Source organism: Cariama cristata, unplaced genomic scaffold (genome assembly GCF_000690535.1).
Source record: "Cariama cristata isolate BGI_N322 unplaced genomic scaffold, ASM69053v1 scaffold17561, whole genome shotgun sequence".
Lineage (NCBI taxonomy): Eukaryota > Metazoa > Chordata > Aves > Cariamiformes > Cariamidae > Cariama > Cariama cristata.
The window spans coordinates 80,956-102,399 of NW_009600055.1; the positions used below are offsets into that span (position 1 = coordinate 80,956).

At 40.7% G+C, this 21,444-nt stretch overlaps 1 protein-coding gene across 1 annotated transcript in view; it reads left to right on the plus strand.

Annotated features, from left to right (window-relative positions):
• Positions 1–21,444, plus strand: part of SPTBN5 (spectrin, beta, non-erythrocytic 5) — a 99,292-nt gene that overhangs the window by 41,841 nt on the left and 36,007 nt on the right. The window contains exons 33-38 of the mRNA XM_009709910.1: positions 902–1,051; positions 13,591–13,695; positions 14,726–14,911; positions 19,173–19,328; positions 19,956–20,147; positions 20,788–20,883. Coding sequence (XP_009708212.1) covers positions 902–1,051; positions 13,591–13,695; positions 14,726–14,911; positions 19,173–19,328; positions 19,956–20,147; positions 20,788–20,883 — 885 coding nt within the window. The remainder of the gene's footprint in view (positions 1–901; positions 1,052–13,590; positions 13,696–14,725; positions 14,912–19,172; positions 19,329–19,955; positions 20,148–20,787; positions 20,884–21,444) is intronic.

A 21,444-nucleotide genomic window follows, 5' to 3' on the forward strand; every position in this document is an offset into this window, starting at 1 on the left:
TACTATGCTTCACATTACAATGCTATATCCATACCAGACCAGGCTAGTCAAAACCATGTCAACCAAAGAATGAAAACACTCAAACATATAAGAGAGTTTAAAGATTAATTGAAACATTTTCTGTAGTAGTGAATAATGCTGGTATATTTAACTCCCTAGAAATGAAAGATGGAAATCTAAATGTCAGTTTACTCAAGAGAAATAGCTTCTAAGATTCTCACAGCATTATTTCTTTTACAGTACCTACTAGTTTACTTTTCCCCTGACAATTCATTTCTTCAGAAAACTGCAGAGTTTGTGCAAATTACTCTCGCATCTGACCAAGCCATTTCCTGAAAATTTGTTGAATATTGCAATACATTACTATAGTAACTAGAAATCTTCCTGACTGTAAAGTCTTTTGCCTGTAGAAAAATGTAGGAAAAAATTATTTATAGAAGGCCTGTGGATATATGAAGTTTGGAAGGTGAAATTACATGAAGTCTAACATTGCGGCATGTATTCACTGATTAGGAGAATATGCTATGTTGATAAATTATTTCGGTATCTGTCCTATCCCAATTTGAAGTGCTATAATTGCACTGTTATGACTAAAGATAGTGGAGAATGAGGATTTGATTCTAGAAGGTGTGCTTGAGAAACAGTTACCTTTCTTTGCTCTTGACTTGGACTGCTGTATCCACTGTAAGAACCACTCCTCCGTTCCTGAAATGAGGCACCTCTGATTATCTCTCTGCCCAAATACAAGTGCCAGAACTTGTTCTATGTTTTTCTGTTTGATAATTTTGTTGCAATTTAAGTAGCTTATCTACTACTCCACTTAATCCTTTCTCCTCCCACCTTACCCTGGTCCATGGGGTATAAAGGCCAACATGAGTTTTTAATTGGAAATTGTGTTCAGATTCAGCAGAAGCTACAGGCTCTGTTGGAAGAGAAGGAAAAGGTATACAATGAATGGAAACAGAAGAAGGAGTGGCTGGAGAAAATACACCAAGAACAAACGTTCTACAAGGATTGGGATCACCTGGACATGCTCCTGACCTCACAGGAGGTGAGCGAATTATAAACTTGAAATAAGCACTTAAACTCTTCAAGCGTTTGAACACTTCCAAACTAAAGGGGCACTACTGTTCATCTACAACTTAAAATCCTTGGGTCTGTGTACAGACAAGACACTGGTTTTATTGTTATTTCATTGTGATCTCATTTGGAGACTGTAACAGTGTACAAGACACATACACAACCCCCCACACACCCTGCTATCTTAGGGGGCTTAGGTATGGAGCCAGAAACGAAAAGATGATCCTTTCCTGAAAGATAATTCATTGCAAATAAACGTAAGAACTAGCAGATGAGAGTCACAACAGAAGAGGGAGACAACAGTCCAGGATTAGTCTGCTTTACAGACAGATCTCAGCATACCAACTGCTTAACCACTGGCAAACTGTTTTGTAGGCTTCAGAGAGAAGGAAAATTGTAGAGAGGGTCTGAGGGAGGACAGGGAGATTACTTTGCTAGAAACCTCACCCCAGGCTGAGGGTTAGTGCAGGAGAAATGCAACTAGTGGAAAATGGATGTTGGCAGTATGAGTTAATCCAGGAAAAAGAATTAACTTTTCAGTTCTGCAAGGGAGTTGATAGCGGTGCGGAGAACAACTATAAAACAATTTGATTGTAAGGAATATTAGTTTCTGTTTGATGCAGTAGAGAAAGATAAGCTAATGAAAAAAAGCCTTCTCATGAAAAGAGAGGGCTGATACAGTTAATTCAGAGACAGAAGGATGTTCTTATTATCATAATTTTGCAGATCATGAAATAGGGAGGGGGGGTGTCCACCAATATAAAATTATCTTTTGTCTTTCTTGCACTTTCCTGGGTTCATGGAACTATTTAAAAAGGTTACAGCTTAAGGTCTGGCATTTGCTATTACAAAACTGAGTGCAGAATTCAGACTTCTTTTCCAGTCACTGTGTGCAAATTTATGGATTGATAGATTGCTGTAACTGTGCTGAGACTTGGCATGCAAACCACATCAATGGGTTGAAGGTTGCCAAACTGAAAGGTTGAAGCAAAGCTGAAGGAGGTTGTACTTCTGGGTCATTTCTTATTAAGAAAAAATTATTCTTAATTCTCCAAGACCACTGGCAGCACGATATAATGGCTCTCGGTTTGTGCTGAGCGCTGTTTTCCACCAGTGTTTTGCCACCGGCACTAAATCTTTTGGAAAACTGACCCTGAGCTGTGCCATGCAGTGATACTTAACCCTTTGGGACACATGGGCTTGGAGCCTTCTGCTACTCATTCCTTGAAGGAAATGCTTATCTTCACAATTCCTTACAATTGGAACCCTTGACAAATATGGCCTGTGTTCTGAGTTTGTGCCAAAACACGAAACTAAGAGAGTTTCACCTAGGTTCAGCTTTCTGGAGTAAAATACTACTTGGTTCTGCCCATTAAAAATGTTTATTTGTTGCTTAATTAGCAAATGGCACAATTTGCATTATATCTATCTCGGTTCCCTACCAAGCAGTGATACATCATTACCAAGCTCCTGCATGATTAGCATTGTCAGGGAAAATGTGAACTCTACAAAATTTTGGCCACTGTATTCTTTCTGTTTTCATAAAATGGAGATCAGCCAACATGCAGAGGCACTGTGACTACAGCATCTGCTTTGTTGTATATACCCCAGAGGTAAATGCATAGGAAGCTACTATAGGTTAGTGTTTCATCTTGCCCCTCAGTCATGAGGCCTGGTTGCAAAAGACTGTATTACTATTACATGAAAGGGGTTGCACCTGGCATTTTTGGTATGCCCCCAGCACATTCTGTACAGGTAAGCTGCACTTCATAGTACTTCTTTATTCAGATAAACTTGCCATAGCTGTGTGCTGTGAGATAGACTGCCACAAAAGGGGTGGGTGTTCATCATAGACCGGGTAAATTGTCTTGGTGCTTCCTACCACAAGTTTCTTCAGCCAAAGCAAAGCCTGAGAATCAAGACCATGACCTTGAGGACCATGAAGGGGCAGTTCTGTTACTAGAATCTTTCTCTTGTGGTGTTTTCTCTATGAACTTTCAAGGAGCCTGGTACTCAGTTGTTCTCGCTGTGGCTAAGTGTTCAGAAGCTGGAACAATAAAGCCTGGATACTTGGCTGTCCCTCCCAGCACCCCTTCACACAGATGACATTTTACAGTCAGGGAGATTGACGAGAAAATAAGGAGAGGGGAATGATGACAAGTTGGTCTCATCCATGCAGGTATGGATAATGAGGGAGCCACAGTCATCATATCCTCTTATGTTCCCTCCACCACCCTCTGCATCTGATTTTTTTTTATTTTTTTTTTAAAAAAAGAGTACTTAGGTTGAAAAGAACACTCTAGCTATGGAAAGAAGATTCTCAAACTTCTTGTTTCTCATTTTTGCTTATATGTAATCCTCAGAAGATTACAACTGATTGAAGAACTGTTCCTTTTGTGAGAGATCTGTGCATGTAAAGAATTACAGTTGCATGCTCACAGAGTTGCTGTTATAAAATAGAAAAGTAGGTCACAATGGTGTGACCATATAGACAAATGTCTCTGATAATGCAGTCAGTGACCAAGTATCTACCTGCAGTATACCAGGCAAATTACAGAATGCCGTGGATTTCTAAATTCATAATCTGGATATCACAGCCAGTCAAATGTCTCCTCCTTCATTGACACAGTCCCTACCATCACCAAGCTACCACAATGTCTAGAAGAGGCTGTTATGGACTAGTGCTCAAATTTAATCCAGGAAATGTATAAGTGCTGATACATGGGAAGAAGAGATGCTAGATTTGTTCATATCCAAGGATGCAAACAAACAGATCTTCAATGAGCTATGAGCTGTGAGCATTCAGGATGAGTTTCAACTCTCACTACTCTGGATGCACCAATTAGGCCAATACTGTGTAAAGCTTTCCTTTCAGGAATTACTAGCTTTCCTCCATCATAATGACTCTGTTGTCCATTCTTGTCATCTTGGTTTTAACCCACAGCTGACACTAAGCAAAAGTACCATGAAGAAAAGGCAGCTACCCAGGAACATCAGCTTGCCTCAGAGCTGAAGAGTATTGGTGAAAGCACATCTCGGGTGTACTACCTGCTCATTTTAAATCGTATTTTGCTATCTTTAAGTCAGTTTTACTGATATGTGACCTGACAATGTTGGTGATCATCTCAATGTCGAGAGCAGTGTCAGTCCACAGTGAGTACAAATAGAGTAATGCAGGTTTAGGCTATTATGCTGCTGAGAAGACAGAGACTGTATGTGTTTACAAAACAAGCCATATCTTTGAAGAATTTATGGGATGAAATCAATAAAGCAAGCAAATCATTGCAAGAGGAGGCTCATTTGCTGCTGTTCATGGAAGAACATGAGAGTGTTTTACCTTCTACTGGATTCTAGTCCTTCCTTAATACGCAGTGCATCAGCCTGGCCCTAAATAGAAATGGCAACGCTGTTCTGATTCCTCTACAGCTGGAATTCCTGTATTCCCAGAATATCCTCCATTGCTTTTCTGTCATCTCTAAGTGTGGTCATTCTTCAAATGGGTTATTCCTGTGCTGCAGCACTCTCATCTAAATGAGAGAGAAATTGCAAGAACCACAAAGTTGTCTTTTGCAGCTGCCACCAACTGCCTTATGGGTCAGTACATACAATTTGACAGTGAACTCAGGTTCCTTGGTCACTATTTGTATTTTACTTCTCTGCATTTGAAGAACAATTGGAAGAGGAATCTGTTCCTATTGGATGGAACTCTGTTACTACTATATGGAGTTAAAATGTGGCTGCATAGTGATGCAGACTCTGTTCCCTAGGGCGACAGGCAGGATAGTAGAAAAGCAGTTCTTTCAAACATATTTTCAAGAAATATTCAGCCAAGGCATCAATTGAAGACTCAAACCATTTCCCCAATGGGAATTTTGTCATTTGCTGCTTTCAGAAAGGACAAAAGCAACACACATTTGAAAAGGATTCCTATCAGGCAAACAGATATAAGCAATCTCTCCACCCCTTGTGTTTCTTCTGACTTTTGTATTTGAGGCAAAGCTCAGTCACGTGCATTTCATTTTGCACATCTGCAAAATATGTGTGTAAGAAAGCAATTTCTGCCATCCTGTAATTTTTGGATCCTATTTTCCCAGTACTTCATATGCCTCAGACCAAGTCTCTCCCCCAGCAGCAAGGAACAGGGGAAGGAAGAAGACAAGAGAGGAGTGGTTTAAACTAAGAACTACCACTGAGAACTGCTCTCTCATTCGCTGTCTGTGCCAGTGTGACAGGTTTGACTTTATGCCAGCATCTTATATTACATCCAAGTTACTTAAACCTTTGAAGGATTTCTGCAAACTTTAGTCTAAGATTGTTCTATTCTAAAGAAAATAGAGCACAGGCGGAGAAAATTAGGCAAACATCTATCTTTTTACATATTTGGTTTTTTATTTTATTATGAATTCAGTTGTGCCATTGCATGGAACTGTTGTAGGAAACTGTCCTAAGACCTGCGAATTGAGATCTTGCCATTCGGAGTGCAGTCAAGCAACAGCTGAAAAAGAGAAAGAAGAAAAAAAAATCATTTTTGCTTTGAGCAGGAACAGTATCCAGTACACTCTGCTCCGTTCTAACTTTTTCACAGCAGCAGATGCATTGCTCAGGTTAGCTGCTTTCCTTCTTTTCACAGATGAAATAACAGCGAGTTTGAAGGCTGTCTCTGGCAGGCATTTTTGGCTCCCTCCTACTCTGTCTGCAGTCTTACTGTCAGAACGCTCAGGGAGCAGAGCCTCATGCTCCGTAATTTATCTTTCTGCCCATCCCACACTCATATCACTTTGCAGACGTGACAGGCGGTGGTAGCAGTATTTGAAGAGCTGTGCATTTTATTTTGAATGTGGGTTGGTTTAGTTTATAAATTTTTTCCTGGAGAATGTTTATTCATCTCTCATTCCTTTGCCTCAGAGGAAGAATGGAAATTTCCAGTGCCAAAGGAAAAAGGATTAGGAGTTGGTTTTAAAAACAGGGGGAAAGGCAAGCTTCTGTGGCTTTGATTTTTGCATCGTTTAGGACTAAGCTTCAGAATGTCATGCAGGGACCATCGCTGCAAACTTTCATCTGCAACCTATGTCTCCACTGCGGAAGTGATGCTGTCTTCCAGCAGAATGACCCCACCTCCTCCTTTTGAATCTGCTGTGCCGGACAGGCCGTTTCAAAAGATGCCAGCATCAGCATGGCACCTTCCCACTGCTCAATCAGTTGCAGAACTTGCTCCAGGAAATGCCAGCTCACCACCAAGCAGTGTGTCTTCTGGAGCTTACTCTTCCAGGCTAGATGTCGTCCTGGCACACACAGACCAGAGGAAAGGTTTCGGGAATGCTAGTCACTGTGTCAGACCTTCTGATGAGACATCCAGGTGTTCCAGTCCTCCCAGGAACCCTTGGGGCCATGGATATGAGGGTTCTGGCACTCGGTCGACATCTGTACCTTACAAGCAATATTTGGAAAGAGAAAAGAGTGTTCATCGTATTTCTCCTGAAAAAAACAATCCATTGAAGCTTGCTGTACCTTTGCCCTCTGATGTCCTTTCCTGCAAAACTCCACCAAGCTGGACATCACGCCTAGATGTTGATCTGTCTGCTCTTCCAGCTGTTTCTACACTCCGCAGCAAAAATCTGCATGTATCCCTGGAACCTTGTGATTCTTTCCCACCCCAACAAGGCTGTAGCCAGTGCAATGTCCAAATGCCAGACCTCCATGCTTCAATGAAGCTTTACATTTCAACTTGCAGCTTGACGATAAAGCCTTTTCGAGCAGATTCCCATGGAAGCAGTCATGCTCATTCAAGTCTACTCATGCCACAATTAGAGAAGGTGCCTGAAACTCCAGCTGGTCTTCCAACAGGATCCCAGAAACCAAAACAGGACTTCCCTTCAGATGGGTCTCCAGCCCTTCAAATCACAAAATTTCATGTGACTTCCTCCAAGTATCCTGGTCTTCCCCAGCAAACTGTCTCCAGAGATATATGGCTGTCCCCAGCTGTGCTGACTGGAAGAGAAAATTCAGCTAGTGGGAATGAGGTCACAAGCAAGGATTTAAATCCAGAGCTGATTGTCTTTCAGAACCACCCTTCATCAAGGCCAGAGTTTAGGAAGACTCCATGTGATGGTCTAGCACCTGCTCACCACAAGGTTTCCAAAATCACCCTGATACTTGCCACCCCTTGGACTGGTATGCCTATCCAGGTGGTAAGAGAATTTAGAAGAAGCCCAAGTCCAACAAGCTTTATCAAAACACATGATTCAGATATAGCTGGTCCACCTTTTCACCCTGTGGAGATTGGGGCTGGTCTCTCTCTATCAGTGAACCCAGTTTGCTGCTCAGGATTGCTTTCTAGCCATTGGGCAAGATCCGGTTTGAGACCTTCACAGGAAACATGCACTCTAAAAAGTGTATGCCCTGACAACCTTTTGACAAACATACCAGCTCACACCACGCCTTCAACTCACAGAGGCACGGAGGGTGCATGGTGTCCATCTATTGCTGTCAATATTGCGTCCTTTGGATCTGGGAGGAGAGTGGTGAAGATTTCCATTCCATTCTAGGAACATTTGCAAACAGAAGTTTTAAGTTGTGTTAATCAAGCCATGTGGATTTCTTTTTGTATGCTTCCTGCCATGTTCCCACTCCCTAGACATGACTTACAGGACAATCAGAAAGCTACTTGTGTTCTGCTGTCACCAAGGCTGCAGCTACAGCTTGATCCATCCTAAATGAAGTTGAGCACTCTGATCTGATTGAGCACTTAAAAAGTGTTTTATTTTAACCATTAGAGTACTATTGTCGATATAACATACTCAATGCTATGCATGTGCTTACAGGTTTTGCATAATTGGGCCACAGTGCTCAGCACTTTGAAGGTTCAAGACTTCAGAGCCAAGAACTGGTTTTCTTCTCTGCTAGTCAGTCTGGGAGCTGGGACAAATCCTCAGTGTAGTTTTTCTTACTTTTTTTCTGTTTCACTGTTTTCATTTTCTTACTTGTCACATTATGCTATATTTCTGAAAGGTTAATTCCTGGTTTTGTAACTTTAAAAAGTAATATTTGTTTTCGAAACCCAAAATATTTAAGTGTGTAGGAAGAAATCACACACACACACACACACACCCCCGCCTTAGGAAAAGAGTAGTACCACCCTTTCCTGAGGGAAACGAAGGGAATTTAGTCTCCATAGCATCTTAAAATTGGATATCCCAGCAAAGTTTCTAGCAGTGAAACTATGGGGAGTTTAAAAGGAATTTAGTCTGCTGTCAGACAAATGTTTCATAAGTAACTATTTTAATGATGATGTTGTACGGGCATAGGATTCTGGTCTAACACCTACTACTTACAGGATAGGGGTCGAGCTTGCAAATTTTGAAGCGGGGGGGTAAGTGGGAGGAAGGGATTATAGCAGTTATGGGAAAACAAACATTGAATTCTCTGTGTTTTTCCCCATATGCATTTCCGATATCACATAATTATATTCTTATGCTGATGAGGCAGCATGCAGTAGGAGGGGGGAAGGAAATTTTTAATACATTTAACATTAGAATTTTGCATCTAGATTGTGAGGTCAGAGGCCAAAAATACAGTGATGTCAGTATGATAGAAAAGGGGTATGTATTTTTTTTATACAACTTCAGTGTGTTTTATTCTACTTATGTTTATAGTATGATACCTGGTTATAACTTTTACTGAAATGAAGCATAGTACAACATATTTGTGAACCATATATAATCATGGTATTAAGCACATTTATTTACTTTGCTAAAATGAATTTAAATACTTTTTTTATTATTTCTTTTTTGTATTTACTTTTATGAGAAGTAAGTAAAATCAAACCTTATTGTTATCTATCTGGGCAGAGTTTGGGCTTCATTACATGCTTTAAATGAAGACATATAAAAGTGGGAATAATTCTGGCTTTTAGTACATGCTTAGGGCTGAAAGAATTTCAGTGGAGTTCCAACAATCTCAGCAGCAGGGCCAGGGCAGGCAGTGAGGAGGAAAATCTGTGGAACTTGTTATACTGTGAAGAGCAGAAGTGGGAGAAGGGAGTGGATTTGCACAAATACTTAAAACAGTTTTTCTTCTAGAGAAATAAAAATGACGCTTCTTGGAAGACAAATTTCTTTTGAGGCTGTGTCAGCTTCTAGTGTATACAAATATGAAACTGTGGCATTCAGAGAGCATAGTTATCCTAATGACTAAAATGTTTCATTCAGTATTTCTCCAAAAGCTAGAGCTGGCCTGTGCTGTCATGTAAGTGTGTACATAGTACTATTTTATTTAAAATTAACTTTTTTTTTAATTGCACTTTGCGTCTAGTTCTGCATTAACTTGTATGTAAGATGTCTTATGACAGGGTGGCTTAATCTATGCAGTGAGCTCAGAAATGGTGAAAAACTCCAGTTCAGTAGGGTTAAAACATCTGTTTCTGTGCTTTGCATTGTTAATAACTTGGCTATTTGTTACATGCTCCATTTCAAATCTCAAAAAGGGCCAAGTCCATTTTGTGGTTTTAAGCGTCTTTGCAAGTCTGCGCTTAAAAATGAGTCAACTATATAGCGAGTGGTCAAGTCTTTGGTGCTTTTTGTGGCTAAGCATTAAATTCCTGATGATGGGCCATGATTCATAACAGAAACAAACTTGAAAGAAAGTTTATACCTGCCGTGTGCTGTGGGAGACCCTGGTAGGTTACCTGAGGAGAGCTATGCAATGTTTTATATTTGAAATCAACACATCTCATTCAAAACAGGAGTATGGGGACCTGTCTAAAAATATGCCAAAAAGTGATGTAATTGGCCACAGGCGAGCATTGCGGTGTGGGGGCCAGTTTCCATTCTGCTTTCAGATTGGTATAACAAATGCTTAAATGAAAAAAATGTTGTGGTTCTGATTCTAGCAATTGCTGTCATAAGATTTCTGTTTAAAAGACGAATGGAAATTTTTTACCTCACCAGCTCTCCAAGTAGCAGCATTAGCGCTACCGGGGCTTCTTTCCTCTAAGCATATTGCCATCGCTTCTCCTGTAATGTACACAGCCAGTTTTCTTTTTGTGCACCAGTTTTCTTTCTCAGTATTAAGTCCTAGGTTCCCAAGAGCATTTGCATGGGCTTCTACTTGGAAGACCTGCTCCAAAGCTTTGAGAAGTCAGGAGGACTTTTTCCCACTGCCGTCACAGCTGAAGAAATGGGGCTTTGAATGCTCAGTGTTATTTGTGTGTAGTGATTTTCAGTGGGAGCAAGACATAGAGCACTCTAGTGGCAGCTGCTTGTGACTCACCATCCCACACTCCAGCTCTCAGATGTGTCTCTTCTCTTTTTCCAAAGAAATTAACCATCTTTACCAGTAGATGTTCCTTGCTTTTTTCTTCCACCACAGATATATGAGCAGGAAAACTAATGGCTGACCATTTCTTCAGGTATCACAGAATTTGCAGTTTCACTGCTAGCAGTTACTAAATAAAGATTCTAGAGTGATATGCAGAAAATTATGGGAAATTTCTATTTCGTCAAGTAAACTTTTTTTTACCAAAAATGGTAGATAATCTACAAAATATGACAGAGAAGCCTACAGTGCTTTTAAAGCAGCATTTAAAACACCAAAATAGAGATGCAGCATGTGGCTGTATGTTTGTGTGCCCCGAATGGCAGTGGGTTAGATTCAGCCGATAACTTTTTATTTCAGTGTTAGTAACAGCAGTGTAAATACGGATGGAAATTATAAGTGATTTAACAAAGCATTACAGTGCACAGACCTGGAGCCCTATATGTGTGAAGATCTTCCTCCACAAGAGCAAATCAACTCTGAAAACACTATAAAAATAATATCTGTCATAATTTCGTATACTTGATGAGTAGGATAAATCAAAGGATTAAAGTTTGAGTGACAGAATATCTGCCTTCTGGTGGGGGTTGTATTTAACATACAGAGGCACTAATGTTAATGTATTTCTTTAGGCATCCTCGTGATTTATGGGCCGGACTTATTAAAAAACTTAGGCCTGTTGTACAGTGGCCTTCCCCTCTTCTTGACAGTGATTACTGTGTTGGGATTTATTCACCTTTCTTCTGATACTCAGCATGGATTAGTATAGAGCAGTTTGAAGATCTGGCCCGGGCATGATGTTCTTCTGTGCATTTTTCTCTATATGCAAAATATTCCTCTCATTAGCTCCCCAAAAATGAACCAGAAAGTCAAGCCAAGTCCGGCTGTCAGTCCTCTTAGCCACAGCTTCCAAGGAGGTCTGAGTGGCAGCAGCAGTAACAAGGTCCATCAACCAGCTGGAGATCAAGCTGACAAAGCGAGGTAATGACTGAAATCTGGGCTGTGTCCAGGAGAACCAGGGCAGGGTTCAGACCTCCTATCAGTGCAGCTCAGGCAGGGCTGGGGCCAGGGCTGAGCTGCAGAGGGACCCCCAGGTGGGAGGAATAGCAGGGGGCATCCAGGGGATGGTCAGGGCTGCCAGAGCCTGTTGGTGCACTCAGACCCTGACAGGTAGGTGTGGATTCCCTTGCACATAACACATGCCTGGGAACCTCTCCTTCAGAAGATGTCCTGAGTCATCCAATACTTCTGTGCAGACAGTGAACATCATTACTGGTTTTCTGAAGTAGCTGCCGAAGAATATCTTTTCTGTCCTATAAAAACAACCCTGTAAGACTGCTACAGAACTGTAATGTTTTGCAAAGCAAGACAGATCTCTTCAGATACTATTTTTCCTGTGCACATCTATGGTTTTAAGGCACAGATTTATAGATGTTCTTTACCAGCCCTCTTCTGAAACTATTAGTGGTTGTGTTGTTTCACCGATTCTACTCTTTCTTTCCTGACTCTTAATTCTTTCACAGTCTATCACTGATCCCAAATTCTTCCATCTCTGCTAATTTAGGTAGAGTTACTGGTTGGAATTTCTCATTCTTGTCCAAATACTTACAATTCCATGAACTCAAAAAATGGATTACACAGTGCTATGTCCCAGATGGTAAGTGCAGTCCCTTGTAGCAGCCTAAACTCCAGAAGTCTGTCCAGTCATATTCACTCCCCTGTGAGCCTTGTCCACAGGTAATTTTTGCTCGTGTCCCATCAGAGCCTCTGATTGGGGTTTTTGTCCTCCTGTTGTCTAGTCACTGAAGAAGGGAAGAAATTGTGGGCAATTAAATTTACTGGAAAAGAATAAATTCCTATTGGCCTGCAGAGAAGCGTACTTTTTGTTGATAATAGGTAACTACATTGTTTGTTCTTTTGCATTTGACAAAACTGAGTACAACAGAATGCATAGGAGAAGCAATTGGGCAGTCAGTTTTCTTAACACCAGAAAAGAGTCAAGAAACACTGTGATGCCTTAGAGATGAATGTAGGTTAGTTAGAAATGGTCCTCACAATGTTAAAAGTGAGTAGTGCAGAGGTCAGTTTCCTTAAAACTGCATTTGTTGTTTTAGACTAAGGTCTTTCTGCATTAGAGACCAACAGGAAAAAGATTCAATAAAATTAATGCAGGCAAGTTGGAAAGATGGCCTGAAAAAATAACAGATGTAATGCACTTGGTACAGGTGCAAGCTATGACATTTTTCAGGAATAATCAGCTGCATAAATACAGGATGGGGACATGCTGGTCTGATCGCAGTTCTTCTGAAAAGTTTCTGGAAGCTTATAGTAGATTGTAAGGTGAACTTGAGTTCATGGTATTGTGTAAAAGATAAGGACCATACACAGATAGACGCAGAAGATTACAGCTTGAAAGGCACGCATAAACTCCCTGCTGTCTTCACTGCCTTCACTCTGGCAGCCTTATTGCTTATTGCCACTTATTGCATCAAGTATTAGGAACCCTCTTTCAAAATAAGTGGAAATGAAGAAAACCCAGAGGACAGCAATAAGAATAATCAGAGTCAAGAAGACACAGCTTTTGCGGAATGATTGATCGGATCAGGGTAGTTTTAGCCTAGAGAAGATAGAAATCCCAGTATGCAAAAAGCCTACAAATGTATGCAAGACTGAAGCAAGTGAAAAAGGAATTATCTCCTTAATGTGATAAAGAGAGCAGTACGTAATGAGGTGAAGTGTTAGCAATGCATTTTCAAGCTAGATATTTGGAAAATCTCGCTAATGGTAAATGTGATGAGGCACTGGAATAAATTGCCCAGGAAGGCTGCAAAGTCTCTGTTATTGGAAATCTCTTAAGAAGGAATCATGCAGACATCTGTCAGACATGACAGTGTTGATCTTGCTTTGGATTACAAGGATAGCTTGGACCTCTGGAATTCACTGCCAGCCTTGTGACTTAATGATCGTGACAAGCAGTGATAGGTCACTTTCCTTAGCTGGACCTGTTAATGCTTCTCTTTCTTGCTCAAGACCATGGAGCTCTACTATTTAATTTCCAATTTCAGTTGCCTCCTGTTCCTTTTTATTCCTTTCAAGTGTACTCTCAATTGCAGAGTTAATACCTCTTCTCACACTTATGAATCAGGTTTATGTGACAATTAATCCACTGAGAAAAATATTATTTTTTTTAAAAAATAGATTTATTTGAAAAGCAGTGACCTCGGAAGCTCTGTAGGTGAAGTAGAGCAACTGATAAGGAAACACGAGGCTTTTGAGAAGCTTCTGGCATCACAGGATGAGAAGGTACAAAAATCAACACAAATATTCTACCAACCTATGGGGCAGAATGTTTGGGTTTTGGGGTTTTTTGGGGTGGGTTTTTTTTTTTGGTTTTGGGGTTTTTTTTGATATGGCAACACATTTAATTGCTGACAGGTATGATATGCCTGATATGCTTGAACCAAAGGGAAAATGGGGAAGCTTAGTAAAGTAAGAGGCAGAGCAGTGGAGAACGAGTCTTAAACACTCCATGACCAAGTCCTGTCTATATTGTCTTGCAGTAGACAGGAAAACCACTTACGAAGTTGACTAGTGGGACTTACCAGAAGAAATATTTAAAGCAGGCCATATTGTATGTTACGGATATCAGAAGTTTCTGCTTTTTTCATTTAAAAAAAAAAAAAATCAGTGGCTTTTAAAACAAGTAAAATACAGTAGGTCAGAGGGGACAACTTGTCTAATTATTTAAATATACATTTGGTATACAATGTCTGTACCAAATTGGCTAGCCTCTTTGCACCTTGGAATAGATGCTGAATTGCTTGCCTGCATGTAAAGGAATCTGCCTGGCTGGTGGCCACTGCTGTAATTCATCCAGGCTAGAGCTAAACTCAAACCTGGGGCTGTGCCTGAGTTCCCCAGAAGGAATGAACTCCCAGAACCCATGCCAGCTCCCTGCCAGACTGATTGCTCATGTTGAGAGCTACCTTCCAACACCTGAATTCCACAAAGCAATAAATCCTGTGCATTCATGGGTGTCAGGCTTGCTCTGTGATTCCTTGCACTGGATGATCAGTGGCATAGGGACTCCTGGAGCTACAGCTTTAATTCGTTTAAGTAGCCAGGGTGCACTACAGATACCAATGACAAGGACATCATAGATGTAACATAGTACAGGGTGAGGGTAGGAGGGATGCTGATTAACTTGTCTCTGCTATTCTTGGTTCATTCCAGAAAAAAAGAGAATCTTTTAGGTATGGAAAGGAGCCTGGGTTTTGTTTCTTTCACAGTACTTGGAAGCATAGAAGTAATTTCAGATTTGTTGCCTCTTCAGATGATGTCTCTTCAAGAACAGGCAAGCAGGCTAGAAAAGGTTGGTGGACTGGAAGGGCTAAAGATCCAGCACAAACTGAAGGCCATTCGTGAGAGGAAGCAGCAGATCAAGGATCTATCCCAGAGTAGGAGAGAGAAGCTGCAGACCGCCCTTCTTCTGGCACTTTTCTACCAGAACTTGGAAGAGGTAAGAGCGTTTTAGACTGGGATGGGGGTGGAAGGCAGAGGAGCTGCCTTCCTCTATTGGATGAAGTGCTCGCCCTTGCCAGAGGTCAGGTGGATTGATAAGTTACTCTGGTATGGTAACTCTTGCCACACTCACACAAAGGGGTGCTCCAATGCCATTGCTGTTACTATACCATCGTTGTGGCATTGTGCCCATTACAGCTGCTTTACACATCAGGAGCTCTGCTAAAATAAAACTAACAAAAGGAAAATTGCCAGCTACTACCTTATGTTTTCTTTGGTGAGAAAGAAAAGATATTTCAAATCAGGCTGAATACAAAGTAGAAAGCATTATGGCAAGGGCGCTAGGCTTTACTAGTGGGTGTTCACTGAAGGCCTTCAAAACAGTGCTGCAACTTAGCATAGCTCTTCAGCTACTCTAGACTGGTCTCTGCAGAATATGTTCGTCTCTGTTTCCTGCTCTGACCTTAGTCCTGTAACTGAGTAGCTCTGCTCCTGGCACTACTGTTGGAAAGACATACTAGGTCAGTCTTTCAAAGGGCAGCACAATGTGTGTGACTGAAAAATGTGCTAGCATCCGATGTGCTAGCATAAACAAAAGCACACAGGCCCAGAGGACATTTGCAAACACTCTTGCTGGTCTGGTATGCACCCCTTCTGCTGCTGCATCCCATGGAACATCCTCTGTGGTTGAAAGAAAAACTACAGGTGCTTGTCACCTCCCAGCCCATGAAAAAGACACATGTCCTGACACAGGTCAAATTATGATTGTCACCAAAGGAGAGTGAATGCCTGGAACACAGCTGCTGCTGACAACCAAATTTATTTTTTGTTTAGAAAAAGAGTAATCTGAGGAATAAATGGCTGCTAAAATTCAATTTACAGCACAATATATTTGGAACTCCTCCCCCTCCAAAATAGTCAGACATTTAAATACCCTCTTCTTTGGCTACACTAAAGAGCCAGAGCTGCATGCTGGTTGTTTTTGTTTTTTTTTTTAAATAAACTTTATCAGGACTTTATTAACTCCTATTATTTGGCTATACTTTTCCTATGACATGAACCAGTCGACCAGTATTGGCCAGTCCACCTTGTGGAGTAGCAGAGGGGAGTGGATGGAGTGGACGGTGGATTGCACAGTGCTCTATTTTCAAAAGAGCAATGCACCTGTGATGGAAAGGTCACAGAACTGCCGACATCCTCTCTGGCAGAGAAGCTGTCAATGCCCTCCTAGAGACACAGTCAATCTATTAGGTAGGAATACTTCTGCATTTCTTCCCTGCCCTCTCTGTAATTCTCAAATCAGTGCTTAGGCTGGGGTCCCACTTCATTCTTGGATCACACACTTATAGCAGAGGATCTGGCCCTGTATAGTAAGGAACATTTCCCTTTTCTCATCCACTTTCTCCACATAAATTCAGCCAGGAGTTCTGTAGGGAGTTTTTGCTCTTAAACTACCTGCTTATTTACCTGACCAATCTAAATTCATTGCCTACTTCTGTAGAATGTGAATGCGACCAAGGAATTAAAAAAAAAAAAATAATCTTAGAGTAATATCTCCCTTCCTCTTTGTTAGGTAGAATGGAATGTTTAATTTGATTTTAATGATGTTCTGGGTGTGGACGAGTTCATATATGAGAATAGACCCCAAAGGGAAGTTAAATTGCAGAGATGAGTTTTGAGTTTAGCTGTGAAATCAATGAGGTCATTGCTAATTCTTACTTATTAGAAGAGCAAGACCCATAGCTCAGGTCCCACTCCCCTGAAAACTCTCCCTCCTGCAATCATCTGAAGTAATTTCTAGTGATCAAATGGGATTTTTTCTGGCAGCAGAAAATAGTGATCACTGTCATCATTAAAAGTCTCCTAGTTACTCTCTAGAAGCAATTACACAGAGCGCTACACACATTAGTACAAAAACACAGTCTATGATTACTGATGAGAGGACAGAGAGCTCAACATCATATGGTCTGCTTAGAAGGCTAGCCGCAGTTTGTACCCTTTTCAGGACATAGTAATTTATTTTTTCTGCACAAAACTCACAACAACTAACTCAAGAGATCACATGCAGCTCGCAAAACAGGACACACTCTCCTACAGTAGAAATGGGGCGCTTTTCTAGTCCCAAAGAATGAGGCAGACTTACAGACTATCCTATTTCACAAAGTTTGTACCTCAGTGTCTACATGGAAGGCAAATGAGCAGGTTGCTACTTAGAAATATGTGTATTTGAGTTACTGCAGAGGAAAGATCGTAAAGTTGCAAGTTTTGACTTCTAAAACTCGCTCTGGATTTTAACGCTGACTCTGAAATTTGTTCATCATATTAGTGGCACTTAACTTCCTTTCCCTTTCACCCTCTACAAAAGAATAAAAAACATTTGCTTCTTTATCTCAGAGGAGAGAGAGAGAGATAATTACTTGTTATTTCTAGATGTCTGGAACAGGCACATCCCTTTATATGCTTTAAATATTTCTGTTATTAAAAGTCAGTATAATCTACAAAAAGTTTGTAAATTGAGGTTATAGTAACTGATATTTTGAAAATGTAGGTTTCTAAATTGATAGTGCCCACATTTTTTTGAGTCCTATAGAAATAAGACTGGTCCCATGTACCTACACTGACCATAATGCTAGTCTTGCTGTTGTCTTCAGTAAAGTGAAAATGCCTGTCCAGGCAACCATAAGTCTTTCCATAGAAAGATCTTGGGACAACAAATCAGCTTTGCTTCACATCTGAATGTGGACATGGGGCCAGGAGAAGGATGTCTCGCAGTCTCTAGAGCCATCCTAAGTAAGCCTTAAAATAAACCAAGCTACTAAGAGTGCGGATGTGATTTTTTTTATTATTATTATTTTTTAAAAAAGGTTTTGTTCAGTCTGTCATTAAGCCATTACTTATTATTAAAAAGTAGGAAAGAAATTGCCTTTTAAGTGGCTATATACAGGGAATTCATTTGTTTCTCATCCTAACTGTGTGGACAAGCCTGTCCCATTCAAATGAGAAATCAGTTAAGTGATGTTAAAGCATTAATGTGTGGCTGGGTAATGGGAGAAGGCCCTAGCTTGTTTCAGAAATGAAAACAGCAGATGACAGCGTGTTGTCCTGGGCAACCTTGACAGAAGGCTCCTGTTTGAGTGTCTAACTGTGCTTTGGAGGGGAACAGTTTCTGGAGAGCACACTGCTAGTGAAAGCTATTTCTGTTATTGTTTATAGAATTTCAGCAGCTGAAACAACACTTCAAATCATTAATTAACTGAGAAAATCCTCCAGTTGTCAAGTCTTGTGTGCATGTAGCACAGTTCCACAAGGACAGCCAAGATGCTTTGAAACTGATAAAGCTGGCTTCAATTTGCTGTTCCTGTGTTGTCAAAACATTAGGTTACTTCAGTGGTCTGACAACAACAGGATCAGTTACAATGTATATCAAGTGTTCAATTTGCAGTGTTTTGATGGATAGAAAATATTTCTTTCAGTGCTAAGGGCTTAAGTTTAGCAGACTTTAAAGAAAAATGTGGAAAACTCACTATCCTATCTTCCATTTTATTCTGCATATGCTTAAATCCCCTAAAAAAGAATTTACTAAGAGAAACACATAACCCTTGCTTTGTTAGTCCTCATGGTTCACCTGCTTGTCTGAATCTGATGTTCCTGACTAGACCATTTTGAATTTTATGAAGTGTAAAAACAAATAGAGTTGTATTTGCTTTCAAATAATCTGACCAGTGCTTGGCCCCATCAGTAAGGCTATATTTGCTTTGCATTTTCCATCACTGAGATCATGAAATGTTAGTGCTGTTTTATAGGTGAGACACAGAATTCTTAAGAATCTTAACCCAGCTTACAGGTAGGTCAATTACAGAGATAAGAGATGAAACTCAGAGCCCTAAATCCAAGGCTCAGCTGTCATAGTCTCATTTTAAATGTCTACCATGTCAAGGCTGCATATCTGCTCAAGGATTCTCTATATCTAAACTAGAAGATTGTATAATCTGTTCACGGCTTGTGATAAAATTTGAGGTGTTCAAGGAATTTTTCATTATTCTTGTGATCAGCTAAAAAATATTTTCATTCCTACCTGCTTTTATTTCCTATTAAGTAGACAAGTTCAGAAAATGGAGAGCCACCTCGGCTGTCAGCTGCCGGCTCAATCTACCTAGCCCTGGCATAGACACTTGCATAGAACAGTGACATGTCTTGGGAGGAGGCCCCAGGACGGCATGTAGTTATCATGCTAACTCTAATGCCTCACACTGCTGCAGGCAGAAGACTGGATCAGTGAGCGCATGCAGAAGCTGAAGGATCCTTCCATACAAGACCCTAGCAATCTGCAGGACAAAATGAAGCTGCTGCAGAAACATCAGGTCTTTGAGGCAGAGATTCTAGCAAATGAAGAAATCATCACAGCTGTTAATAAGGTAACTCTCTCACTGTGCTAGTGTTTTTACAGATTATTGCTGGTTATCCAAAGAAGGACAAATAGATGAAATGGAAAGGAAGGGTAGCTTGTTCACCACCTCTGTATCGATTATCCTACTTGTGGACAAAAACCCAGTTGCTATGCCATGGAAATGTAAAGCTGTTAATTTACAACAGAGAGATTTGTTAATTGCTCTATCCAGGAACTTCCATCTTTCCTTATTGCCTGAATAGGAAGATAACTTCTTCCTTGCCTGGGGTGATTACTCCTACAAAAGGTAAGTAGGATTTCATGCTGGATTTGTGAACATTCTTGCTGAAACTGGATGAATCGCATAGCTGAAGGGCGCAATCATCTGTAATACCTCTCTTGGTGCTTCCACTCCATGAATGTCATTCTTGGCAGGGAAATATTCAAATCCTAATGTTCTTGATTCCCTCCAGATGTAAAAGCTTTCCAGCTGAGCAGTGTCATTTGGGCACTAAGAATTTATATTAGTAATTTATTGTGTAGTCCAGGTTAGGAAAGTGAGAGAGTCCTTCTAGAAAGATCATGTAACATGGTAATCACATTAAAAGTTAATGGCAACCTTAATTTCTAATTTCTTCTTCTTCTGAATGTGAAGAAAGGAGAAGCCCTAGTATCAAAAGGCCACCCAAAATCAGGAGAGATCCGTCGCCGAGTCCGCATGCTTCAGGAGCGTTGGGAGAAGTTGAAGAGAGCTGTTGCTGCACGTGGAAAGATGCTGGAGGACAGCCGGGACTTCCTGGAATTTCTTCAGAAGGTGGACCAGGTGGAAGCCTGGATCAGGGAGAGGGTAAATAGATTCTAGTATTTAACCCAAGCAGTACACTAGAGACTTGCTATGTAGCAGTGAACTTCTGATAAATGTGTCATCTTCCAGGATATTTTCTTAGTGGCTTTTGCCTGGAAGAATCATGACACGTTCTACAAACAATATGGAAGGAATGATTCAACAAATTCTAAAAATTTTCTGGAGTGCTTCCATGCCAGAGTCAGTTGGACAGTATTAGCACATGTTCTCATGTAAAATATGCATATAAAGAGATTGTGATTATTGGTGGTCATCTCATCTGTCTCTATCGAGACAGAGAAATGAAAGTAGACTAGAATGGAAGAGGCTTGAAGCATTTGGCAACTGTCACTCTCGTTGTGTATCAAATCTGAGAGTTTCTCTTTGTAAGAGTGAAGGAAGAATCACTTGATCCACTAAGTTTTCATTCAGAGGTTGCTTCCATAATCAGTAATAGATTGGAGATGGAGTTGGGACTAAGTCTCATAGTTATCTAAAGATCAGAAGAGACTACTTCAAAAGCTGTAGGTCAGTGATTTAGAGACACATCACAGAACTTATTGCATCAGCATAAACATTGAGACGTGCTGTGTTCTTGTACTCTTAGCCTGAATGTTTGCCTGTCTGCTGCTTATTTCCCCAGGAAGTCATGATTAATGTAGGCGATGTGGGAAATGACTATGAACACTGCCTGCAGCTCATGAAAAAGCTGAATGAGTTCCGTGGAGCAACATCAAGGGTAAGAAGTGTTTTCCATGCACGTTCCTTGTGTGGCTGGAAACAGCAGTTAACTTTTCAGCCCAGCAGTATATCTAGGTAGCAAATAGAGTTCCAGTACCCTGAGGAGATGAAAGATCAGGGGAGTAGGAAGCAAGACCACTTTATAAGCTGTTAAAAAAGATAGAATTTTTCTTCATTGTGCCTTCTGCTTTGATGATGTCTAAACAGAGCTATCAGGTGCTCATGACACAACCTAAGATTTTGGATTGCATTACACGACTGGAAAGCTGGCTGTGTGAGCCTGAAGAGCAAATTTCCAGTTTGGTTCATGCAGTCCACAAAGTCACAGTGACTTCCACACAAAAGTGCATTAGAAATGGTTGTTTCAGCCATATTTGTTTGAATCTGAAAGTTGATATAGACCTTCCATGAACAAGCCCATAAAAAAAAAAAAATTGACTGCTTTTTCCATTTCCCTCCTTTATTTCTCTCTTCCACTCCTCCTGAGGAACAGTCAAGCTTCTCGTATTTCTTCATCCAAATGAGGCACATATATTTGGGGACCTTTGTTGATACAGCA